The sequence below is a fragment of the Nyctereutes procyonoides genome, unplaced genomic scaffold (genome assembly GCF_905146905.1).
Source record: "Nyctereutes procyonoides isolate TBG_1078 unplaced genomic scaffold, NYPRO_anot_genome, whole genome shotgun sequence".
In the NCBI taxonomy this organism is placed as follows: Eukaryota; Metazoa; Chordata; class Mammalia; order Carnivora; family Canidae; genus Nyctereutes; species Nyctereutes procyonoides.
The window spans coordinates 36,610,008-36,636,978 of NW_026575134.1; the positions used below are offsets into that span (position 1 = coordinate 36,610,008).

A 26,971-nucleotide genomic window follows, 5' to 3' on the forward strand; every position below is an offset into this window, starting at 1 on the left:
GACCTTGAGACGGGAAGATTATCCTGGATAATCTGGGTGGGCCCAGTATAATCACAAGGGTGCTTATGAGACGAGAGGCAGGAGTCAGAGTGAGAGGAGATGTGACCACAGGAGCAAATGTCAGGTTGATGCAGGACCCAGAGCCAAGGAATGCTGGCAGCCCTTAGAAGCTGGAAAAGACAAGAAAATGGATCCTCCCCCTAGAGCTTTCAAAAGCCACCAGCCCTGCCAGTCCCTTGATTTAGTGAGATTGAATTTGGACTAATGACTTCCAGAACTGTAAGATAATAAATTTGAGATGTTTCAGGCCACTGAATTTGTGATAATTTGTAGCAGTAGGAAACTGATACACCAGCATAAAGCAAACTTGATTTCCTCAGAAGTGTGGATGAATCTTTCTTTAGTCTTTTGGAAAAAAGACCCATGTTTACTTCGTCATTCTCTGTTGCAAAAGAGGAATATTTCCAAATTTAGCTTCAAAAGATTCATGAGAGGGAGGGGCCAGGGTAAGAAAAGAAAGAGGTGACTCAAGCCATATGGGCCTGCCCACGGGACAGTGTTTCCTAAATGACTTTTAAGGAGATTGATTTCCAAGATCTGTTTGGCATGGTGATGAAACATGGGTCTCTGGGCCTTTGGAAATCCTTAACCTCTCTTTATCTCAGTTTCCACATCTGTAGAGTAAGGTAAATCTTAATCTCTACCTCGGGGGGGATACTGTGGGCATTAAATGATTTCCTGTATATAAAGTGCTCAGAACAATACCTGCCACGTGCTTTATATACATGTTAACTACTATTAATAGGCATGTTGGTAACAGTGCAGCAGGATTGATAAGGACCTCATATGTTTGGAATATGTTCAGTTATATCAAGTTCAACAGATTTCTTTTCTGCAGGGTATCTCAGAGTCTTCAAGGTGGTAAGGTTCACCTTCTACTATACCACCAAAGTAGAAGAGAAATGCATCAAGCAGCATTTCTCAGACTTATTTAACCCTAGACCCCTTTGTGATTCTGAACAATCTCAACAGATCCAATCCATGGGGCACACTAGGAAATACTGCCTTGGAAAGCACCATGGAAGGAGATGCCAGTTGCTATATCCAACCCCTAGTCTCCTGCCCCTGGTCCTGGACCCTCCATCCAGCCAGGGTGAGGAGAGCTTTGTGCCTAGCATCCAGAGTTGTAAGGCATGCCTTCTTCCAACTTCACCTCATCCTAGGTGATGGTCGAGCTCTGGCACTATCCTTGTCATCATATGTTAGTTGTCCTAGGAATTAGCTTGGGTCTTGGGAACTGACCCGGGGACCTGGCCGTGTTTCCACACCATGACACTTGATGGGTTCCAACCAGGCAACCTGCAGACAGCTTGGAATACAGTCCGGACGTTCACAGTTTGGGGCCAGTGGATTCAGCTTCAAAGTAATGCTGATAATTTTTTTAAATATTTTATTTATTTATTTATTCATGAGAGACAGAGAGAGAGAGAGAGACAAAGACACAGGCAGAGGGAGAAGCAGGCTCCATGCAGGGAGCCTGACGTGGGACTCGATCCTGGGACTCCAGGATCACGCCCTGGGCTGAAGGCAGACACTAAACCACTGAGCCACCCAGGGATCCCGTAATGCTGATAATTTGAGAGCAAATAACCTAGAACTTAAAAATGGTTATTATACTCCACAAAGTATGCAATTTTCTTTTCTTTTCTTTTTTTAAAAGATTTTATTTGTGTATTCCTGAGAGACACAGAGAGAGAGAGGCAGAGACATAGGCAGAGGGAGAGGCAGGCTCCTCGCAGGGAGCCCGATGCAGGACTTGATCCCGGGACCGGGATCACCCCCTGAGCCAAAGACAGACTTTCAACTGCTGAGCCACCCAGGCGTCCCATACTAACCAATTTTCAAAGAGGAATTGTGTGAGTACTTTATAGGATGAAGTCGAACATTCAGTTGTATTCATTCTGGAGCATAGATTTAAAAAAAAACAAAACACCATGGTGTCAAAAAAAAAAACACAACAAACACTATGGTGTCATTACTTACATAGGCACACCTTGTATAAACACAGGAAATTTAATTTCTGGAGTATTTCATTTCAAGAAATCATGCCTGACTCACATAAAGATACCTTTCAAAATAGAAATATAACATTTAGTTAAGCTCGGGCTTTTTTGTTGTGTTTAGTTTTGTTTTGAGAGGCTATAAAGAAGTAAACTACAACCTTCTTTATTTTTAGCAGACACCTCTAAAAAACTTTGAATAGTGTTCTATTTATAAAACAGAGAGTCTGTTTTCACACAAACATGCTTAGACTCTTATTAGAGAAAGAGCAGGACAGCGTGTCAGAAAAATGAAATGTTTCTTTTTCAAGATTTCTTGAATTCATCAGCAACTCTTTAAGAAACAATGAGACAGTTGACCTGGTTTTGTTTTTGACTAATGGGAGGTCATCTAGAGATCGATAAATTGTGCTGATAAATTCTGACTGAGGAGTTTGGAACCGATTGAGTATCCTGCTAGGGGAAAAAAATGTGAAATTTGAAATGAGAATACAGTCCAGCTTTTTTATGCAGCTAAGTGAAAGACAGCAGACCTAAATAATTCTCTGGTTAACTTATTTCGCTGTCACATTATATAGAACATTTATAATTTCATCATCCTTCAAGGCATTATAAAAAAAGAAGGCGAAAACTTGGTCAATCTAGTGGCTATAAATGATTTTAGAAACTGAAAGTAAGTGAACCAGTTCCACTCAAATGTAGTGTTAGGAGCAGATGGGTTCCACCCTCTGTTTTATTTTACTGATCAATTATTTCGTGTTATTCCTCTAATCATTACAATAATAATAAAGTCGACATTTATGTAATGCTTGTTATGTGCAAAAGCACCCAGCTAAGACCTTTACATTGATTATTGTGTTTAATTTCTCAATAATGTATTAATGAGGCAGATACTTTAATTATCTCCATTTTGCAGATGAGCAAACTGAGACCGAGAGGGCTGTGGCGGGAGGTGTTAGCTCCTGTTAGGACACAGGCCAAACCACAGAGCCATGCGGGTAAGGGGCTGCCCGGTTCTTTGAACCAACAATGAACACCTGCTGCTCAGTGCCAGGGGCTCACTGTGGAGTCAGATGCTGATCTCTATTATGTGTTTTCTTTTTTTTTTTTTTTAAGATTTTATTTATTTATTCACAAGAGACACAGAGAGAGGGGCAGACACACAGGCAGAGGGAAAAGCAGGCCCCACGCAGGGAGCCCGATGCAGGCCTTGATCCCAGACCCCAGGATCACATCCTGAGCCGAAGGCAGACACCCAACCGCCGAGCCACCCAGGCGTCCCTCTATTCTGCGTTTTCATGGCAAAAACCCGAGAAAACTGGAGATGCCAAGGAAAACCCCATCCCACCCTTAACCAAAAGAGCAGCTGTCTTGTTTTTCTTCACATTTTCGCCAGTCCTTGCTCACCCCAGGAAAGCTTAGATGTGACCTCCTTCCCTTTCCACCTGGTATCTTATTTGCACACCCCACTGTCACTTTACCTGGGGTGCCCCACCCCCTTCCACCTCCAATTCTAATCTTCCCTTAATATAGAACTTGGGGTGCAGTATTAGTTCAGCAAATGTGTAATGAGCTGAATGAAAGAACATGCCTATATGCAGATTGTACAGATTTAGGTGCTGAGCGCTTTTTCAAGCAGTATTATGGCTTAAGAATTTTCTGTGTTGCTACATTGTTTTGATAATTAGCACTTGCATAATATACGTTTTGTTGGAATATCCAACAGTAGTAATTGTCTTAGCCATTACTATTTTGTTTAAGATTTTATTTATTTATTCATGAGAGACACAGAGAGAGAGGCAGAGACACAGGCAGAGGGAGAAGCAGGCTCCGTGTAGGGAGCGCAGTGCGGGACTCGATCCCAGGACTCCAAGTCACGTCTTGGGCCAAAGGCTGGCACTAAACTGCTGAGCCACCCAGGGATCCCCACCATTACTATTTTTATGCAGAGTTGAGGATATACGTCTCCAGTATTCTGCATATAAATAACACTGCAGTGAACACCTTTGTGCATGGCATTTTTACTCACTTTTGGATTATTTTCATTAGGGTATGAGCCATAAACTGGGGATTTCTGAATCCTAGCATAAATGCTTCTGTGGCCTGTGATGGTGTTGTACAATATAAATATAACATGAACCGAATATGTAGTCTTAAATATGCCTCGTAAAAAAAAAAGAAAGAAGATAAAATTCATTTAATAATATATTTTGTGTATCCCAGTATATCAAAAATATTATCATGGAAACATGCAATCAGTATAAAAACTAAGATATTTTTACATTTCTTTTCTCTGTAAAGTATCCAAAATACAGCAGATGTTAAAATTTCTAGTACATCTCGGGGTGCCTGCGTGTCTCAGTGGCTGAGCATCTGCCTTCGGCCCAGGGTGTGGTCCCGGAGTCCCAGAATCGAATCCCACATCAGGCTCCCCTCGAGGAGCCTGCTTCTCCCTCTGCCTGTGTCTCTGTATGTCTCTCTCTCTCTATGTTTCTCATGAATAAATAAATAAAGTCTAAAAAAAAAAAATTTCTAGTACATCTCCAGCAGGCCTAGCCGCATTTCAAGTGCTCAGTAGCCACACAGTGTCTATCATATTTGACAGCACAGGCCTCTGAGACTTATAATCCAGTATTTTTAAATGGCCTTTGTTTTTAAAAACTCAGTCTTCTATCTTGCCCCATTCTGACCTCCAGTCACACACGTTATTTGGATCACTGCCTTGGGCTCTTATTCTAAACTCTTGCTTTTTTCATTATTGTGAATATTTTCTTGACATCCATTATGGAATAGGCACTGTGCCTACTGGGGACACAGATCTTGGGTACACCAATATGAATAAGACGTGGCCCACAATCCACTGGAGAAGACAGACCTACCCATAACACAACTTTGACCAACTTGTTGGAATGAGATGGGAATTAAAACACACGCAGGTACACACACAGGCCAGTCATAACACAGAACATGATGAATTCCACGAACAACAATTAAAGTGTTGAGGGGGGATCCCTGGGTGGCGCAGCGGTTTGGCGCCTGCCTTTGGCCCAGGGCGCGATCCTGGAGACCCGGGATCGAGTCCCACGTCGGGCTCCCGGTGTATGGAGCCTGCTTCTCCCTCTCCCTGTGTCTCTGCCTCTCTCTCTCTCACTGTGTGCCTATCATAAATAAATAAAACAAAAAAAATTAAAAAATAAAATAAAGTGTTGAGGGGATCCCGGAAAGCTTCTTGGGGAATCTGTGAGCAGAGCCCTAAGGGCTGAGTCGAATTTTAATGGGCAGAACTAGGGGAGAACAGTCTTGCCTGTGACTATCTCGTTATCCCAACCAGATGGCAGGTTGGGATGGTCTCGCGTTGCATTTCCATCTCCCTGGAGGGCCTTTGCCAAGAGCCTTGCAGTGAGTGGAAGGGGCTGGGCAATGGTTGCTGAGCCCAATTAATAATCTCTGGTTGGCTGGCACGGTGAGGGAGACACCGGGGTCTGTCTGCCTGCTTTAACCTCGGAATTGAAGGGGCAGCTCCAGCTTCTCGCTCATCCCTCTGATTGTGTGGACTGCCAGTTTGCACTCCCAGTTTTCTCACTTTTCTAAATCGGTCTGGACCAAAACTAGTCGTTGAGAGCCAAAATGGTAGATCAGTGGGGGCCAACGCTTTAACTCCCATCTGACCTCCTTGTCACTTATTCCAGCTCCTCTGAGCCTTTCAAGCAGCACAAACAGGCAACACAGACAGCCAGTGACATGGGAATTAGAAGGCACTTTCCCTTTAGGTGCCATGTGCTTACACGGGCCTTTGTTTGACAACCTTGCAAGGTTCATAAGAATTGTCATCCCTGTGGCACAGTTAAGGAAACAGGAGATCAGAGAGGTTAACTCGCCCAAGGTTATATAGCAAGTGAGTTGGAAGAGCCAGGGCTCTGACTCCGAGTCCTCTGACGCTAACTCCTGGCCTTCTCATTATCCGAAGCTGCCTCCTCTGTGCTGAAATGTTAACACTCACTGCTTTCAAATGGAGCACTCAGTTCTTTGGTATTTACATTCTAAATCTGAGCAGTGGCGAGAAGGTACACCTCGTGGTGATACAAAGAAGGTAAAGTAGGGGACAGAGAGCCAAGGGTTTGAAGATGACTAATATTTATAATGATAGTAATATTCATGATGATGACAACAAGAGCTAATATTTCATTCTTAATACCGGGCCAGCATCCTGCCAAACGCATTCCATATATTACCGCATCCAGTCCTCACAACCCACCTGTGTGGTGTAGCCATTGTGACCTCCGTTGTATAGATGGAAAAATGAGATCAGCTGGAGGAATTTGCCCAGGTCACGTGGCTGGATAGAGAGCAGTGTGAATTTGAAACCAGACCTCATTTTTAACCCCGCAAATGCAGTCACTGCATTACAGTTATGTTCATGCCACCTCAGCTGGAGGTGACGGTGGGCAAGAAATTAAAATTCTATATACCGTTTTCTCTGAAATGAATACCTTACTCACCACTTGGGGTTATTGTGAACTAAGAAATGTGGGAATGATGTGTATTAAGTACTACATAGATATATAACATTACCTACGTTTAAACTGAAGTTCCTGGGCACCTGGGTGGCTCCGCCGTTGAGCGTCTGCCTTTGGCTCAGGTCGTGATCCTGGGGTCCCCGGATGGAGACCTGCATCAAGCTCCTGCTTCTCCCTCTGCCTGTGTCTGTCTCGTAAATAAATAAATAAAATATTTTTTTTAAAAACTGAAGTTCCTCAGTAAAACGAAAAATGAACCACCGCCATCAGGACGATGCTTGGCATATAGTAGGTGCTCCGTAAACATGTATCGAATTACTTGTATGAATAAAAAATTTCTGCCGCTTAAGACACCTTTCTGTTCCCACAAACTATTAGGTGGGGAGGGGAGAGAAAGAAAGCAGCCTCCTGAGCAAAAGTCCCCCAAATGTCCCACCCCCTAGGGAAACTGCCTTATGGTCAGAGTAGAGTCTAAATAGACGGTGAATCTGTCCGTCCATATCCAACTTGCATTTGGCTACATGGAGATTTTACACCAAATAATTATTTCCTTCCAAATGATATTAATCAGTATTGGAAACGTAGAACATAGATTTTCAAATAAAAGGGGAAAAAATGACCCCTAATCCTCTTCCCAAATCCAAGATAACCATTCATTATGTTGGTCTGTGTCTTTATTCGAAGCATTTTTGCATACTTGAATTCATACGGATATGCAGATTAATGCTCTGCTTCTCCATTGACCCCCAAGGTATACACAGTTTTTCATGAAGTCACAAACTCTTCATGAACAGTCGCTCTTAATTCATTTGGCAAATACTTGAGCATTTGCTTTGTGCCAGGTGATCCAGACTGAAGTCACTGAACTTCCAGTCTTCCTTGTTATGTTTAATGCATAGCATTCTATTGTCCACTTCTTCTTTTAGGATGTATTTTTCTGGTGACAGCCTTTCTTGCCAGTGTGACCCTCCCCAGCTATTCCCCCATGGGGTCCCCAAAGCAAAATCGTATAAAAAGAAACCAGCGTTATCGACACCAATACGTGACAGCTCACACTCAGACAGACACCTTCTCGAATCAACTAAACATAGTAAAATGGTGCCTCGAGTGGGGGGCACAGATTTCACCAGGCCATCCCACCTATTAACATCCATTCCTAAGAGTTCACTAGGTAACCAGACAAAATGCAGCTAATCCTGAAGCCATTTTTCCTTCTTTTCTTGCTCTTTTGGGAAATCTAAATTAGGAAACCCCTCCACCTACTAGGTTTCTGTGACACGTCTGTAGGGCAGAAGAAGGAGGTGCAGGTGCTCTCTGCCAAGTTGCCTGAGTACTTGGCGGTCTCCCTGTCTCCTCCCATCCTGTTCGTCCTGTGCTTTGGAATCAGCCAGGCATGTGACACATGTTGCCGTCACAAGCTCAGTCTTTAGTAGGATGTGGTTTTGTGTTTTGTGGTCCTGGCTTCAGCTGCCCAGCCTTATTAAGGAGTACGCAGGAGGAAATAGAAGGAAACCTCCCCTGAAAAGTCCTACCTTGTATGCTCCTGGTCACCTCGTGGCCTGGAGGCCCGTCTTCACTTGAAATTGCTGGATTCTCAGATCACTCTGGTGTCCCCCAAGTTCCTCTGCAATTAGGTTACTTAGAAATGAAGGACTTCTGTCCAGGGCAATTTTACCTGTGAAATGGTGAGCTTTGGGTTTATCCTGAAAGCTATATTCACTTTTGGATTCCCAACACCTACCTTGCCAGAACCTAGCTCATGACAGGCATCCAGGTTATGTTTGTTGAATGAGTAATTGCCCAAGTACCGTACTGAGCACATCCTGACTGGGCTATCCACCCAGTAACCGCACACAAAGCAAGGGACACCATGTGTCCCTTATGGCCAAGCTTAGTGCCGGGCACATCCTAGATTTTCAGAAACCTTAGATGAAAAGTATTATGATGGGATCATATTGAGCCATAAAAAGAGGTGGATTTCTGACACATGCTACGATGTGGATGACCCATGAACACGGCTAAGAGAAATAAGCCAGACCCAAAAGGACAAATGTGGTATGATTCTACTTACATGAGACGCCTGCAGTAGGCACAGTTGCAGACACAAAGTAGAGCAGTGGTCGCCAGGGTCTGGAGGGAGGGTGGGTAGAGGGAACTATTGTCTCCTGGGAGCTTCTATTTGGGATGATGAAAAAGTTCTGGAGCTGGATGGTGACGATGGTTACGCAACGCTGTGAGTGTATTTAACCCCACTGAATTACGCACTTTAAAAAAAATGGCTAAAATGGTTAAGTTTTATGTTCTATTTAGTTTACCACAATTTTATTTTAAGATTTTATTTATTTATTCATAAGAGACACACAGAGAGGCAGAGACACAGGCAGAGGGAGAAGCAGGCTCCTGGCAGGGAGCCCGATGTGGGACTCGATCCCAGGACCCCAGGATCACGTCCCTGACCCAAAGGCAGACGATCAACCGCTGAGCCACCCAGGCTTCCCAGTTTACCACAATTTTAAAAATCACCAAAAAAGAAAAAAAAAAAAAAGAGGGATGCTGCTTATTTTTCTACTCCTCTCCATCCATTGAGCCTTCCTCATTCTTTCAAAGCGGGACAGTTGGCTGACATCCCCCTTTGAAGAATTCTCCCAGCCCGGGGGTAAAGATCAACCCAAGGCCCATTTTCCGGTCCAGGCACCCTGGTATGGGTGCCCTCTAATTTCCTCAGCCACAAAACAAAGTGCTATTTTTGGATGCACCTGGGCATGTCCCAAATCTGCCTCACCTGCCCGCCAAGACGGAAGTCCTGCCGTGGCCTTTCCTCTGCCCTGTCAGGCCCTTTGCACAATTGAGGAGCCCAGTCTCCCACCCAGCCCCATGGGAAGGCAGCAGATGCTGTCATGTTATTTTTAATAAATCAAGACACAGCACGTTTGAAAACAGGTCATAGTGGGTTTTTTTTTTCCCCTTGGCTCCCCAAACAGACTCCTCTTACACCATCTCCTTTGGGGCAGGGGAAAGGAAAGTGAGTAACAAAGGCTTAATTCTGACACTTGTTCCTTATCAGTTACCAAAAAGGGGGCACAGTTGGTATGTTTGTCAAGACTGGGTGCCCTGTCTTGGCTTATGAAGCCCCTGCTCACAGCTCATGGGCCTCAGGTGACCCCCGCAGGTAAGATTTGTTCCTCTTCTGTCCACAAGCACACAGACCGCATTTTTCACCCTGGCGTGCCCTTTATCAAGAACAGTATCTGTTTTCATCCCAAGGACCTCATAAGGAAAGAACATGTTGCAAAGTCACAGGGAAGAGATGGGACCAGACAGCTGGTGTGAGAGAGAAGCCCGCACTGCCCTTTAGAGGCAGCTGAGCCTGTGGTCTGGGCCAGCAGGCTTCCCGGGCAGCTGCGCAGGGCTGTAAATCTTGCCCTGAAGTTAAGCCATCCCTCTCTCTCCTAGCCATGTCAACCGGTGTGTGCGTGTGTGTGTGTTCGCTGCACAAAGGTGTGAAGATCCTCTGTGGGCTCATGCAAAGCATCTCCTTAATTGCACGGGAGAGTAACTTCCAGGCTGCCAAGTGGAGGGACTTGGGGGAGAAGGCTGGCTTCCTAACAAACTCCAGAGCTAAGAAGAGAAAAGGAGGCAAGGAAGGGAGTGGGGCAGGTGTCTGCCTTTCATCTGGATATTCAGGATGACACATCTGGTGCCAGGGAAGCTGCTATTTCTAACTGACGGGAAGCTTTGCAATCAAGGGAGGGCTGAGCTGTCAGGTGAGCTAGAGATCAAGAATTATCATGACAGCTTCATGGCATGTGAAGGGGGCTGTGAAGTGCAGTGTGATTTTAACCAGCGGTGGTTAAATTAGCTTCTGTTGGACCTGGTGTGATGTGCAGTCGGAGAGGGGCCGGTGGCGGCTGGGAGTGCCAGGCGTGAGCAAGGTTGCAATTCTGAAGTGCCTCCACTTAGAAAAGAAAGTGTACGTGGAAACTGGCCCCTGGCTTCTGAATTTCGCTTCATGGAGGTGCCAGGCTGCGGTGATGGTGTTAATTAGTAGCTTGTCCGGGCTGCCAGTGAACCTCTCTGAGCGCCCTATTACTATTAATATTCCAAGGACCCAAAGTCACCCCCTTCCTGGAACTTCCCCAATTTAAGATGCTGTCAAAATCTAACCACCTGTAGTAGCCAGCTAAGCAGCCTTGACTAACGTTTTGCCCTGTGCTCTCACATTCCACGGGATTGTCTCTGCAAGACTGAGCAAGCCAGCGAGTGAGTGAGCGCCTGTTGGAAAAACTTCCACTCAAAAGTGAACTGAGGAAGTGCCTTTTAATAAGTAATCAGCCGGAGGAAATCAGGCTCTATCTAGCCATCTAGTAATGCTGGCCTATTCACTGGGGACTCTTCAGAAAAGTCTGGAGCAGGAGGACCTAGTATTTGATGAGCCGCAGCTTGGGAAATTCTAAAAAGAAAAAGTAACACGAGAGACTGTGTTGTATATGTGTGTGTGTGTGTGTCTGTGTGTGCATGCATGTGCACAAACACATACACGTATGCTAATATATTTTATATATATATATATATATATATATATATATATATATATATATATATATAAATTTAAAAGCTGCACGTTAACACCTGGCATCCGCACTCTGCTGAAAGTTTTGCGTGAACTTCCCCCAGGTAAGCAGATACTCTGCTTCCATCTGCAAGATGAGGAGATGGACGAGCCACACCTGGGACTTGATTGGCCTGTGGTTCCCTAATCCACGCTCATTCCTCTGCCTCCACAAGAGTGGTGAACTTGGACAGGACCCCCAGGTTCTCGCAGCTCTGGGCGGCGCGGCCAGCACACCGCATGGGCCCTTGCACTTGCCCCTCCACGCCTTCCATGCAGGATCCCAGCGGAGCCCTAGCCTTCGCAGGAGGAACCTAGGTGACAGTTCATAACAATCCCAAGAACCTAGGTTCTTGGTGGCACAGCCTGCCGACCCATCTGCACATGGGGAGTTTGTAGATGTGGGCCGGTGGGTACCAGGGCCATGAACCTGAGGAGCCCAGCTGAGCAGAACGAGTTAGACGGTTCCTTTTCCAAATCCTGCTTTCCTGGGGTGTGCCCAGCCCCCACTGATGTGGGCAAGGGAGTAAAGAGCCATTCACCTGTCCCAACCTCAGATTTATGGTCCAGCAGCTCCCTTCGGCCCTCACTGCCGCACTGTGTACAGCAAACACAGATGACCTTTGCAGCGATTGCATCTCAACCTGCTCCCATATAGGAAACCTGTTTTGTGTTGACATTGTTCGGAACAAGTTCTGCCGAGGTTAACTCCCTTAGTGTCCGGCCCTGAACTTGCAGCCTAAAGAAGCCAAGGGCCCCTAATGGCAAGAGCAAGGGGGAGGGAGCCCTGAAAGCTCCCGCAGCTTCCATCCGAGTCTTTGGTCCAATGGCCTCAGGCAGCTGTAGTTCTCCCCTTCCTTCCAGAGTTTTCTAATCCTTCTCTCTAAGGGGCTGGATTACGGGTTCTGATTGGCCCACTGGCAACAGGGCGCTTTGTGGGACATTTTCTTACAAGTTGGTTCCCATGTGGTATTTGTTAGTCACAGCTAATTATTAAGTCCTTGGCTGAGGCAATAGACATTGTTCCCCTGGATTCCTCCCCCCACCCTGCCCCCCTCACCCCCCATTGCTACAGAACAAAACCCATTGTGGGGCTCTGGAGGCCGACTGTGCACATATTTTCCAGTGAACCCCTGATGGGCTCACTGCTGGGGTTTCATGTTTCAGGTTGAAACTCAACTGGATAAAGCACTGTTCATTGATGCTGACACATTTGGTCTCTGCTCTGTGCAGCGATTTCTTCCACGCTAGACTCGGTCCCTTACAGGCAGTTTAGGTAATTCATTGAGAGTGATTCACAGCATTTATTGAGAACATGGATAGTCTGCACAGACTTCTAGAATGCTAGGATTTCTCGATCACAGAAGGACTGTCGAGTGCCAGGTTTTGCTGGCTTTGCGCAGAAGCATAGGTCAGAAAGGAGGAAGGGGCCGAGTGAGGAGCACGTTCAGAGCCTCTTCTTCCAGGCCTTCTAGCAAGAGCACCCCTGCATGTACCTGTTTTGGATGTGGGGCTCCTGCCTGAGATTTCCACAATCTACAAGCAATCCGAAATCCAGTAATCAAATACATGCTCGCATTCATTTTTCAGATGAGGAAAGTGGCCCACTGACGGTCGCTCTCTTATCACAGGTTCCCCTGAGTTAGTAGCTTGATGCCAGAATGAGAATCAGCACCCAGGTCTCTTCTGTGTGCCCCTATTTTTTTTTTTACAAAGAACCATTTCAATCGCACGATGCCATGGCACCCCCTGAGGCTGTACCGTGCACAGCCTAAGAGTCTGTATGGAGCAGCCCTGTTTTTATTTTGCAAGTGTGAGAACCAAACCCAGAAGTGGGCTAGAAGGTTTTAGTTCGCATCGTGCAAGGGAAAAAACAGGCTTTGGAGACAGCGGATCTGTGTTTGGATCAGCCCTCCACTACTTACCAATCCTGGGAATATTGACGTTACTTGGTTATCACTGATCTTCAGCCTTTTTATCTAAAAATAGAGCTGGCAATACTCAAGGATTGTTAATAATAATTCAAGGATTGTTATGAGTAATTAAGTTTAATGGTCTATGTAAAGCCTCCATGTGAAGCATATCAGGGATTTGATAAATGTTCCTTTTCTTACAATTTAAATTCCATCTCACTTTCATACACATACATACAGGTTTGAGTCAGCATGAAAGCCAGATTATTTTTTAAGGTTTCCCCTTAACTTGGAAACTTCTGGATTTTGTCACAAGCTTAACATTAACCAAATGAAATTTGGGGTATCCACAGACAATGGGCTTGTCTTACTCTTTTGCAAAGCACTTATAAAACTGAGCACTTCCTGGGGGGAATAGGGCTGTGGGTTTCCCGAGAAGACTCTGTGGAGAAAATTAGAAAATTGAAGTCTTGTTCCTTTGACTCTGGAATCCCCTTGGATGACCTGGAGGCCCAGAGGCTGACTGCCCTCAGATGGACTCTAGCAGTGAAATCAGAGCTCCTCATTGTACCAACTACTTGGGTGTGCTTGGGACTCTTTCAAGCCTTCTTTATTTGCCATTCAGAGACAAACCATAGGCCCACCAGCTTGTTTTCAAAATCTAGGGAAACAGATGTTTTTGCTTATTTTTTCTCTCTCCAGTGCCAAAATGCTTACTGAGTTTTCACTGGGTTTAGAACTTGCCATTTTTTTTTTCTTTTTACCTTTAAGACAAATAGTAGAAAGGGATCGTTGTAAAATGAAGGGGGAGGATGGGCGTCCCAAACTGGAAATGGTCTATTTCAGACTCCGGTGAAAATGTTGAAGAACCTGAAGATGGGAAGTCCTAGATGACAAATGCAAGCGAGATTGACTAGTTGAGCCCTAAAAGGGTCTACCTGGCATTACCCCCCAGGCCTGGGGTAAGAAAGCAAGCGCTGCCTTTCCTCCAAGGAAACCCAAAGCATGGCACCTAGCTGAGCAAGGCAGTGTGGTTGCAAAGGGCTGTGTTGACTGCACCTGTGCTACGTGAGGCCCGTGCCACCAACAGCTCCTGAATGGCCCGGCCAGCTCCGACATGTTAGGTTCTGTATCAGTGTCCAGTTGGCTGCTGTAACAAATCACCACCAAGTTTAGTGGCTTATAACAACACCTGTTTATTATCTTATAATCTCTTGGTCAGGAATCTGACATGGGTTTCACTAGGCTAACATCTGGATGTCAGCAAGGCTCTGGTTTTTTTCTGGAGGCTCTGTTGGAGAGTTCCTTTTCTTTCTTTCACTTTTCCAACCTCTGGAGGCTGCCCACATGCCTTGGCTTGCGTTCTTCCTCCTTCATGTCCAAAGCCAGCAACAGCAGGTTGAGTCCTTCTTACGTTACTCCATCTTCCTCCTCTGCCTCCTTCCTCTGCTTTTGGCATGTAATTACCCCCTAGATAATCCAGGACAATCTCGCCCATTTTAAGGTCAGCGTGATTAGCTCCTAAACTCCATCAGCATCCTTAATTCCCGTGTGCCGTGTAAGGTAATATATTCACAGGTTCCAGGGATCAGGGTATGGACATCTTTGGGGGCGGTGGGGTGTGGACGTTGTTGCCTACCATAAATACAGAGGTCATTTTTACATTTTACTACAATTTTATGTATTAGGACTCTTTCAGTTGCAGAAACGGAAGCTAATTCAAGTTAATAAAAAGAAAAGTATTTTATTAGCTTATATTCTTGGAAGGAAATATGTGATTGGCTTTGGGCACAGCTGGATCCACATGTCTAACACGATCATCTGGGTACTGTTGTTCCTTTGCTTGGCTTTTTTCTTTTCTTTTCTTTTCTTTTCTTTTCTTTTCTTTTCTTTTCTTTTTTCTTTCCTTTCCTTTCCTTTCCTTTCCTTCCCTTCCCTTCCCTTTTCTTTCTTTCTTTCTTTCTTTCTTTCTTTCTTTCTTTCTTTCTTTCTTTCTTTTATTTATTTATTTCCCTTAATGGTTTGATTCTCAAGCACAGGCCATCTGCACGGTGGCTAAGACAAAGCTCCCAGGCAATTCCAAGCCTATACAGTCCTCAAGACCGAGGATCCCAGAGAGAAAGCCATGATCTCTTTTTAGGTAGCACCAGCAAAAGCCTGAGGATGACTCCCAGCTTGGTCACAGGTACAGTGACACCAGTCACTGTTTAGGGAGATCCTAGAGCGGCGATGAGTCAGCCTTAGAGCACGTGTACTGAGAGGGGGAAGGAGAGATTCTCCAAAGAAAATTCAGACGCTGTTACCAAAAGAAGAGTGAAAGAGCTAAGCAGGCAGTAACCACTGGCGTCCACTCCTCCATCTCATTGCTGGCTTTCAGAACCATTCACCCGATCCCAGTTCAGAGTTCATTTGGCTTCAAGCAACAAGACACTTAAAAGAGTCCAGAAGAGGCTCACCCAGGGCAGCTAGGAAGTTAATTCAAGTACTGTGGAAGAAGAGGAATTGTGCGATGGCTATAAGTATGGGTTTTGGAACCAGATTGTTTGGGTTCATATCTGGTTTATTGGTTGTGTTTACTTGAGCTCTCTGTGCCTCAGTTTCTTCACCTGTAAAATGGGGTTAGTGCTAATACCCCATGAGCTCACGTGAAATTTAACTGTGTTAATCCAAATAGTGTTTTAGAATAGTTTCTTGACACAGAGTAAGCCCTCAACTAGTAATAGCTTTAAAAAGTTTTGTTGTTATTATAAGTAAGCCCTTGAGGGTGGCTTAGGAATTTGCAGAATAGTTCTAGGAACCAGGTCAGATACTTTCTTGCTTTCTCTTTTTCTAGCTGGGGCCACACCATCTGTTATCTCTGGAACTTTCTTTTAAGCACCTCAGGGGCAACTGAGGTTCTCATTTGTAGGATGGATTTTCAGTTTTCAGGTGCCCTCCTTTCATTCTGTCCTTGCCTATACGTGCCCACCACCACATGAATGCTGGGTCAGTATTTCTCAGTTCTGAGTCTTGAGAGAGTCTGACAGTCTGGCACATGAGTGGCTTTAAATAAAAGTGCACTTCCTTTGATTAGCTGTGACTGACCAGGCTGCCTGGGACACAGGGTCACCTCTTTCAGGAGGCATAGAAGGACCAGCATAAGTCAAAGAGGAAAATTCAGCTTAGCCAGAAAATTGCCCGTCTTGCCTTCTGCATGTATACGCTAACAAATAGTGGGGGGGTTCTACAGATTGGGAAAGAGTCAGTTTCAAAATTTTTTTTTATTTACTTATGATAGTCACAGAGAGAGAGAGAGAGAGGCAGAGACACAGGCAGAGGGAGAAGCAGGCTCCATGCACCAGGAGCCCAATGTGGGATTCGATCCCGGGTCTCCAGGATCGCGCCCTGGGCCAAAGGCAGGCGCCAGACCGCTGCGCCACCCAGGGATCCCAAGAGTCAGTTTCAAAAAATAAAAGTTATAACTAGATGTTTGGGAATAGGACAGCCCTGGGAACTGCTTTGTTCTGATGTGACTTAGCTTGTACTATTTGTAGAGAAAAATTGCTTTTCTCTTGTTGTTATAAATGGTAGAGGCGTGTTCGGCTCCGGTTAGAGATGCTTGTGCTGGACAAGAACTCCTTTCACTTCTGCATGAGGCATGTCTCAGAAACTCATTCCTGAAGTAGAAGTTTCCAAGAGGGTGGACTGCTTACCTTCCCTGTCAAGAGAGTGGATTCCAGAATGACCCCCGATTTTCTTTTTGATGATAGGAGGAAAAGCCCACATTTGGTCTTTGTCCCCTGTACCCTCTCTCACCTGTCAGAGTCCCTGTATTTTTTTCAGTCCAGGGTTGTCAGAACATCTCCATGTACGGCAGGGGGTACATGCTCTGCCTTCAGAGCTGTTGGTCTTATCTCCAGTAAGTGTTCTTCTACTAAAGTAGCGTCACAGTGAAGGGGAGGAAGGAGTACTGATGGAATGTCTTAGCTCTGAGATACTGCAGGAAGAGTGGGAATGCTTTGGATCGGGGGTAGGCATGTTAGGAAGCATGGAGATTTGGGGGAGAAGACAAAGCATTGTTAAAATTTTGATAGAGGTCTGTTGGGAAAGTCTCCACTGTAAAGACTCTTGTGCCCCTTTCTGGTTGAACAATTTGCAGGCTCCACACTTGCTTTCATATGCCTTGGTTTTGAAGCAGTCAACAAAAAAGCATCCTGCTGCCAGGGCCAACCATCAAAAAGAGAAAAGAGAGCAATGCAAACCGTGGGGGAATGTGCTAGAGAGAAATATTGTAGAGCAGAAACATAGCTCTGCTGGCCTGATACCATGTGCATTATCTCCCCCAAAGGACCCCGTGGTTTAATGGATGGGGCTTTAACCTGCCCAGAGGTCAGTCTCTGCTGGACAAGTGGAACCTCATCCCTGAGGGCATCGACATACTCATGACACACGGACCTCCTCTAGGTAAGTGAAGCAAAAGGTTGTCCTTTTGTCATAGAACTGCCTTTTTTCATAATAATAAAGTGTAATAAATAATCCTTCGGGGATATAATCATTTTCTCTCAAAAAATAAAAAGTGAACACAAAAAGAAAAGCCAATGTCTTTAAAAGAAACCAGTATGATAATTAAACTCAGCAGTTCTGCTGGGCTTACAGGTGTTCTTGAAATTAATTTTTTTTTATTTAGTCGAGTCAGGGAAAATCAAATGAGTATGGAGCACCACAGTCTTTTGAGCTTGATCATTTATTTTAAGAACCGTACTTCTCAGGAGTGAGGGAGGTGGAATGAAATGATGGAAACTTTTGTTTAAAGTGGTTCATTTGGGGTGCCTCGGTGGCACAGTTGGTTAAGCATTCTGCTCTTGGTTTCAGCTCAGGTAGTGGGATCAACCCCCACCCCCATCGGGCTCCATGCTCAGCACAGAGTCTGCTCGAGATTCTCTCCCTCGCCCCCCACTTCTCTCTCTCTTTTTCTCTCTGTCTCTCCCAAAGATAAGATAAAGTAGCTCATTTCCTTTTCCATCTAATAGTAAGACCTAGGAAATCTTCATAGTTGAACGTTGGAGCTGATAAATGAATAAAGAATCCTTTTTTTCTTTTTTTGTTAAGGCTAAGGTGTTAAGTAAGGACTTATGGTGAAAGTTATTTAATAATACTCATTCTACAGAATCCTTGAACCTACATCCAGTTTAGATTGCCAGTGTGCTTCAAAGCTACCTTTAGTTACGCAGATTATGGTCCAGAAGATGATTCTTTGACTCATATAATTATCTTTTAATTATTCATGAAACTTGTTATCTCTGACTTAGCTACAGAACATTTTTCAAACGCGACTATCACCTTGATCCCCATCTGTCTGGTATCTATTACACCAGGACCCTTCCTGTCCAACAAAGGTGTACTCAGGAAATTCAGATACTTCACTTTCAGTAGGAGAGTTTTCTATTTTTTAGATTGTGGTTAAAAAAAAAATACATAGCGTGAAATCTTCACTCTTAATAAATGTTCAAATGGGGGATCCCTGGGTGGCGCAGCGGTTTGGCGCCTGCCTTTGGCCCAGGGCGCAATCCTGGAGACCCGGGATCGAATCCCACGTCAGGCTCCCGGTGCATGGAGCCTGCTTCTCCCTCTGCCTGTGTCTCTGCCTCTCTCTCTCTCTCTCTCTCTCTCTCTCTCTCTCTCTGTGTGTGTGTGTGTGACTATCATAAATAAATAAAAATTTTAAAAAAAGAATAATAAATTTTCAAATGTATAGTACTAGCAAAGTTTGTTTTGGAAAGAGGAAGAAAACGCTTAATACAAAATAAATTATTTTCACCATTTTTTCCCTGTGGTTTGGGGTTGTCCATATCACTTACCTCCTCTGTCAACTAACTGAAAAATAAAAAATCTAACACACGTCCCCTACTGTGAATTTAATCTTCGTAAATATTGTTTCCTCCAACCCACTTAAGGCTGCTTCCCTTCCCTTACAAGGGAAGTGCTCTCTGTTCCACATGGAAACAGCAGAAGGAAGAAACAAGCCATGAGTTAAGGTGGCACATTTTAATGATAGGGAGAAGCTAGAGAGGAGGAGCCAGTTCTGTTGCAGATAGAGAAGCTGTCCAGATTTGCACAAGATCTTAGCCGTTCCTGACTCCTTCAGTATTTCAGAATCACCATCCCCATGCTTTTTTCCCGATTCTATCCCATCCCATCCCATGTTTTAAAAGATTATACTTACCAACAACATGTATCGTCCTAATTAATTAATTTCCCTATTTTGTAGTCATTAGAGACTAAATCCTGAATTGTTAGCTAAATATTCTGATCAGCGTGAGTTACCCAGTGAGACCCACAGAGAGAGCATCCCAGCCAACTTGATCCTTTCCCTGAGAGGCCTCCTTCTGTAGAGAAATGATTCCCCTTAGGCTGTTTATTGTAAATAAAACTTGCATATCCTCAGGACAGAAACATCTACATGACTGAAGCCTTATTTGGAATATAGCTTTGAATAGAACAATTCATTCAAGCCATTAATTTTGGTACAGAAGCCAGTAGCAGTAGTAATAAGTCTGAATTCTAGCCTCCAAAGAATTCAGACATCCCAAGAACTTTTAAGAGGGAGACTACCATCCCTCCCTTTGTAGGAAACATGGCACCATCCAGACAGTTGGCTGTGGGTAGAGCAAGGTAAGTCAATTCTACATCAACGAGTTCCACACTAAAAGGTCAGGCTAGGTTTTCCTAAGGTTCAGTTGAACCTAATCAGTACATTATTGGGATTCTGGTGAAAATGCTGGATTGGGTGGGGGAATAGAGATTGGCCTTGAATTCTGTCCTGTTGAGAAGAAAAGCCATCTCTCCAGGAGACTTTACTATTCTGGTGGAAGCAGGATGCCTCCTCAGGTTGATTCTATATGAAATGAGGTCTTTCCCCTTTCCAGAAAAACACACCCATGAGGGAATATGCCAGTCTTGGGATTTTTTTCCTCTGAAACCCCTGGCTGAATTTTTCTAAGGCCCCCATTCTCATCTAATGTTCTTTGCAGCCTCTCCAGCTGCTCCCCACACTCCAGTTACCATATTTTTACAGAGATGCTATATTCTCATTTCTCCAGGTTCACCAAAGTGCAGTAAACTTGTCTGTCCATTTCTGCCTCATTTCTAAACAGAACTCAGCTAATAGAGCTATGGTGCAGATTCCCACTTATTACAATTTAGCTGTTATTCCCAGCTGTCTTCTTCACACCCATCCTGCTGAGGTGTATGGGTTCCATTTCTGACCATAATCGTTCAGATACCTGACTTTTGCTATAATTGATGTCGGTTTTTATGGATTTTCTGCATTAGGCATAGAAGTAAGTGGCTTTTACTTTAAAGGTAGTCAATTAGCCCCAGCTTACCGGATGCCACCATGAGGTCACATTGTTGCCTATTGCTAGACAGGAGACTGGAGGAGGAAGCTTGACATTTCCAAGCTTTGGTCAGCAGGAACCGCCAAAGGTGAAGAGTTGATGTACCTAAGGAGAGCCAGGTATCTTGTGGCCAGCTTACAGACAGCCCCTCCTAGCCTGTCTTCTTTGAGCCATCCTAGAGGTAAACTGCTATAAGAAAGACATAATAAAAAAAAAAAAAAAAAAAAAAAGAGAAAGTAACGGAATCGTGAAAGAAAGAGATATTGCAGGACTGCCGGGAATAAATGTCATTAGGCCCATGAAGATTTGAAATCGGGGCTGCATAAATCAAATCCCTTACAGAAAAAAAAAAAATGTTAATTAACAGGAAGAAAAAAATGGAAACCAAAAAAAATTTTTTTCAAGAACCTAAAGAAGACAAAGTGACAAGTGAAAAGTTCCTTAAAAGCCATTGTGAGCTTTAATGGAGAGGCTAGGATTACAGATAATGTAATAAACCTTCTGTGAGTTATGGCTTCCTGAAAGTCTAAATGAAACCTTACCTGAAGAAAGAAAATTAAGAGTATTGATTGCATTTTGCCCTTAGGTTTTCGAGACTGGGTTCCAAAGGAGCTTCAAAGAGTGGGCTGCGTGGAGCTTTTAAACACAGTCCAGAGACGAGTCCGGCCCAAGCTCCACGTATTTGGTGGAATCCATGAAGGTAAGACCAGAAGAAAGGAGTTCACAAGAGGTTGGGTCACTATCCATGATTTCATCCCAGAATGGGGACCTTGGCTACGCTGAATATGACTAGAGCAGTGGTTGTCAAAGTTTTTACCAGTGGGAGAACCCTTGTATAAGATGAATTGTTAGGAGAAACGCCTGTATGTAATATCTTTTATATGATACATTTTTTATATGGAGCTGCTCTCTTTTAAGCAGAGTGGAGAGAAAAAGCCCGGTCTGGTTCACCTTACGGGGAAAACCCAGCACTCCCCCAGGCAACTTCTAGAATCTCAGGGCTCTGACGAGAAATATTTGCTAACCACCAACTGTAAAGTGCCCTGAGGTTAAAAAGAAAAAAAAAAGATATTTTTTTCCTTAAGAGAGCTAGAGGAAATGGCCTAGATGTTAGACCAAATATCTTCCATGGCCTCGCTCTACCTGTAAATATTGTGTTTCACATGGAATGCACGTGAAGAACCCAGGAAGACAGGACAGTCTCTGAAGCAAGTAACTTTGGACACTCAACGAAAGTTATAGAACAGAAATGGCAGGAACCTGCCATCATTTGCAGGTAGTCATTTCCTTACTAACCTCAGAAAACCATTTCAGGCTTCTCAGAAATCATCCGCACTCTCAGGTCAGGCTGAGGCTACACAGAATAATTAAATCTCCCTTAAGTGGGAACTGGTCCAGTTGCCTCTGGTTCTGCCTCTCAAGGTAAGCCGGAGCCGAGTTCACAGAACCTGAAAGCCTCCCAGGAAACTTCACGGTTCTAGGTTTTGTCTTTCCCTTCCTCTTTTAGACTAGGGTTTTCAGAGAGATGCAAAGCTGTCTTTCAGCAGGCCTTAGATTTTTCTGGCCCCACTGGCCTCTCCCTGTTACATGGGTTTGTGTGCCGTGGGTGCGTTTACATAGGCAGCTGCCGAATTTCCTCCAGCTCCTGCTTACAGCTTGTACTCTGGAGTTATTTATGAATCTGCAGGCGAGTTGTTCAGGCCTATGTGTCTGACGAAGTGAAAAAACAAAAGTTTGCTTCTCAAAGCCCGCAAATCCATTGGCTTCCAGGTTAGGCATGGAATTAAAAGCATATGTATTGAAAATCATCCTACTAATGCCAGAGAAAATTCATCGTGCCCCAAGTGCAAGCACCAGCTGAGTGCATGGAATGCAGGCGTGCAGCTCTCCAAGAGTGGACATCATCCTACTCTGACTTTGAGCTGTAGTCTTAAAAAAGGGAGGCCCTTCTCTAAGGATTGGCGGGGAGGTGGGGGGATGGATGGGAGCTCCTGTCCAACAGGCATTTCTGGGGGACAGTTATCAGGCTTGAATTCCTGCAGCCTGCCTATGTGAGTTTGTATTTCATCCGGGTTTTTTTTTTTTTTAATCATTAATTAGCTTTAAACTAGCCAGACAATTGGGGAATTCCACTGAAGTCCCAAAATAATAAACTTGCTTAAAAGGGAGGAGATCATATTCAAATAAACTTGTCTCACTTTTATTCACTTAAGACAGCTGAAGAGGGCAGAGAGAGGGCAAATACCAACCTCTTGATGGAGAGAGATAACAAGACTTTATGACCCCAGAACTAAACAGTGCACATTTTAAATGCCTCTTTTCTTTTCTTAAGAGATTTTTCCATTGACCCTCATTAAGCTCTCCACAGGCTTACTTGGAGAAATTTTAGCAAATGGAAAGAAAGAAAGAAAAAAAAAAAAAAGACAAGAAAAACCCTCAGTTATTTCTGTAAGTCCTGGTAATTTAATTGTTCACAGGCATATTTTTCTATTCCGTAAGAGCCTGATACCAACATAGAATTACAAACTGAATCGCAGAGGCTCTAAGGTAGATATAAAGTATCCAGGGCAATGTGCAAACTTGCAAACATGTTAAAAATTTCAACAAATTAAAAATTATAAAAGGGACCTACATACCGAAGACCCAAGAAAAACTTTCGTAGCTTTTCCTGATAGGTCACAAGAGATTTATATACTGCACGTGGGAAGTGCTTTTGCTTGATCCAGTGCCCGGGTGAGCTTAGGAAGCAGTGTCCTATGGTGATGTGTGTCTGCAAATCACTTGGATATTCGATTACTTCACTTTTTTTGAATGAAATGGAACTCAGCACCAAAAAGCCACACAATTCGAGTGAGATAAGATCACTTCTTGTTAACCATTCATTGAGGCAGTAGAGATTATCTCATAGACAAGGAAGCTGAGCATCCCCCCCACCCCCCCTGCACCCCCTCTTCCGGATCCCAGTGCTGTGTGCTCTTTCCTGCCTCACCTGCCCCAAAGCCCATTTGGGGTTTTGGATGTGTGCACCCTGAGGAGCCTCTTCTGTGACTCTCTCTGTTCCCTAGAACTCAGTAATGAATGCAGGGCTTTGAAATGAAAATCATATTTAAAGAAGAGGGGAGAAGTGTTTTTCTCTATATTCTCACTAGTAAAGAAATCACAGTCTTTCCCCGACAAATCTAATGCTTAAATAAGGAAAAAAAGAATCCCTTTTCTTTGAAGTCAAGGATTCTCCCTCTAAAGAAAACAGAATGTAATTGGAAGGCAGCTTCTGAAAGCTGTTATCATCTGGGGAGGCTTCATTGAATCTCATCTCACTGCCCACTGGCAAAGATTTTTGAGTTTTCCTTGCCTGACAGCCCACCACTGAGTCACTATCATTTGTGTATATTACAGTAAGCATGACACTCTGTCTCCACAGGTTACGGCATTATGACCGACGGTTATACAACGTACATCAATGCCTCAACGTGTACAGTCAGCTTTCAACCGACCAACCCTCCAATTATATTTGACCTTCCAAACCCACAGGGTTCCTGAAGCTCTAAAAGCCCAATTGGAATGTGAGGGAAGGTCTATAAACTGCCATTTTTCTAATTATAAACTTACATTCTCTTACTTGTTTATTTCCAAATCCTGTGAGTTCTTTTTGTAAATTACTGGAACACAAATGACGCTAGAGGTTGTGCTTCTCCTTTATTTTATTTTATTTTTTATTTTTTAAAAATGGGGCGTCCATTCGAAATGAAAGGAGCATTGTGAATTTGTAAAATGACTTCCGTTCTCTCCAAGGCCACGCCATAGTAAATTGTGAGTATTCGCCAAAGGACAGCCAAGCTTTCTTTTTAAAAGGTGATGAAAGTCTTATTTTAATATGCTTTAAGCTGGAAGAAAAAGAAAAGAGAGAGAGAGAGAGAGAGAGAAACAGGTAGGTAGTGTTTTAAAAACCACCCAGATTTGCACAACTGTTTAAGAGTATTGTTCGAAGTATTTTATTTTTTGATGTTTTGTTGTTGTTGTTGTTGTTTTCTTGGTAACGCTTACTTTTTTGCAGACATGGCCTGGATTTATAGCAATCTTTTCAACAAAAAGTAGGCGTGGAAAAGACTTCTCTTCACACTCTCACTATAAAGAAAGCTGCGTCCAGGGAAGAAAACGGCCCTCGTTTAAAGGATGGCTTAGCTAGTGAGATCCGTATTGTGGTTCTACAAGGTCTCATTGTTTGTTTGTTTCTTTTAAATTATTTTAGCTTTAAAAATATGGGAATGGAATCTGTCAAGAGCAAGTATTTCGTGCAGTTAAAAAAAAATTGAGCGTGCAGACTCCTTTTCAGTATGGGTTTATATATATAAATATTTTTTGTGTATTATGACTAAGTTAGAAGTTTAATATTGCCAAGGACAGTATGACTGCAAAGGGATGCTTTATAGCAAGGCAACAGAAGTCCGAAGGGGCTGACACATTTTCTCAGAACTCAAGGTCTCAAAGAGCTTGAGTTAAGTCTCGGTACAGTTACAGGCGTGTACAGACTTAAGTGGATGCAATGGGAGGTAACTAAAATAAGGCTTAGTCGTCCTTTATATTTAAATACCCTGAATCGTCTTCTTACTTCCTCTCCCTCCCCCCATTTTGCACTGTGTGTCGATGCAATCTTCGCTAGCACAAAATATTGTCGCTAATAGTCATTTCTGTTTTCCCATTGTAAATGCTGTTGAGCTTTATTCTATTTTATGTTATCTTGTTAATGAAATTTAGGAAAGCAGTTGTTTCTTTTAAATTTATTGTGATATTCTATATCTAGCGGCCTTTATATGCAAATAAAATTGCAAGATTTTTAAATCTGTCCTGTTTGGAGGGTTGGCTGGTAGGAGGATGGTGGTTTAGTCCTGGGGAAGGAGGGATTTATTCACATGCAGCATTAGTACTGCCTTTCAGAAGAATTAGAATAAGTGATTTTTTTTTCTGATTTTCAATAAATTTTTATTACCCACCATTCACAGGCTGGCAGGTAGATCGATAAGGCACTCAGTCTACTCTTTCCTTCCATCACACTGTCATCTATCTTGCCGTGGGCTTCTGAGGGTGAATATTTCATCCTCACCATTGTAATTTCTATGAGAAGGCTGACCGTGCAGTGGAGGCTGTGGACGCCTGTGTGCCTGGCAGCGAGAGGGTGAACTAGTGGGTAATAGAGTCACCACTGCGGAGTCTTACTTGTCCCCAGGAGCATTACCCCATCACCCCCTCACTATTCTTTTATTGATGTCCCTCACTAAAACGTGGCAGCCAGGAGTCCAACAGGTGGTGGTGGACCATGGTAAACCAAGTTAAGTCTTTTTTATTTAAAAAAAAAAAAAAAAGTCTTTTTTATTTTCCCTGGAACAGCCATTGAAGAAAAGCAGCATGATCTGGAATCTGCTGTGTAGGCCGAAAGTCTGCGTTCCTGTGCTCACTGGATTATATTCTGACAGATTTTCCTTTCCTCCTTCCATTGCGGACCCTTTGGTTGTAATTGATGAAAAGAATCCTTGATTTCGGTACCAGTAGGCTAGAGAGAATGTTTTAGGCCAGAATTCCAGCTCAGGCTCACATGTAATCATCTTGGGCCATCATAGTTGTTAATATTGATTAAGTGTCTTGGACGCCACCTAGAGTGTATGGTGGACACTTTGGTCTGAGCTCGCAGACCAGACGCTTGACCTTCCCAAGCAGAGGTGGTCCATGACCATAGTAGCCATGGTGGACCAAAGGAGGTACTGTGAGAAGTTAACAACCCTCCTCTGATCTGCTACATCAATAGAAGAAGGTGTTGACTTCAGGGCTCTTCCTAGGGAGCTGGAGTGAAAGGTGACTGAATGGAAATTTCATTTGGAGCTAAGCTTGGACTTCTGGAAAAGCAGGCTTTCCAGAGACAGGTGGATGATCATGATGACAAGTATGCATGTACAGCTCTTGACAGCACGTCTGGACACAAACTAATTAAGCTAAGCACTTACTAAAATTGCTTTCCATTGTGAGGGGGCAGGAAGCAACCCAGCCTGCTAAATCTACAGGGCAGACTGGCTCATGGTCCGGGTTCACCATTCCATATGTATGAATTGCCTCCAGGAGGGCCAGGATGACTGTCCAAAGGCCTGACGCTTTCTCCACTGGGCCTTCTAACAAAGGAACATTTGAAATAGCTCTTACAAATTGGCACTTTCTGTCCTTTCATCACCAGGCACTCTGCTGAGCAGGTCTCCTATTTTGTTTCTATTCCTCACAAAACCCTGGGAGAGGTCACAGAAGCCCCACTTTATAGACAGGGAACCAAGGCTCCAAAAGTTAAATAAATTTCCCTAGAAAAATGGAAGGTTCAAAACCAGGTCCGTCTGAATTCGTAGCCCCTTGCCCTTTTTTATCACCTGGCCTCTGGACTAGAAAAGTTGATCCCCTTCCAGAACTGATACAACAAAATTGATATGGGCCTGGAGGCATTTCTTATCACTTATGTAGG

General features: G+C 43.9%; 1 protein-coding gene across 2 annotated transcripts in view; it reads left to right on the plus strand.

Annotated features, from left to right (window-relative positions):
- MPPED2 (metallophosphoesterase domain containing 2) overlaps positions 1-25,272 on the plus strand; it is a 176,442-nt gene extending 151,170 nt beyond the window's left edge. Inside the window, exons 5-8 of one of the 2 annotated variants that reach the window (XR_008661307.1) lie at positions 17,427-17,542; positions 21,062-21,175; positions 23,897-24,403; positions 24,530-25,272. Coding sequence is in view for 1 of the 2 variants with exons in the window: in XM_055301042.1 (XP_055157017.1) it covers positions 17,427-17,542; positions 21,062-21,175; positions 23,897-24,015 (349 nt within the window). In the remaining variant the exon portion in view is untranslated. Of the gene's footprint in view, positions 1-17,426; positions 17,543-21,061; positions 21,176-23,896 lie in introns of both variants that reach the window. The other variant, XM_055301042.1, reaches the window with a different exon arrangement.
- Positions 25,273-26,971: the final 1,699 nt, after the last annotated feature.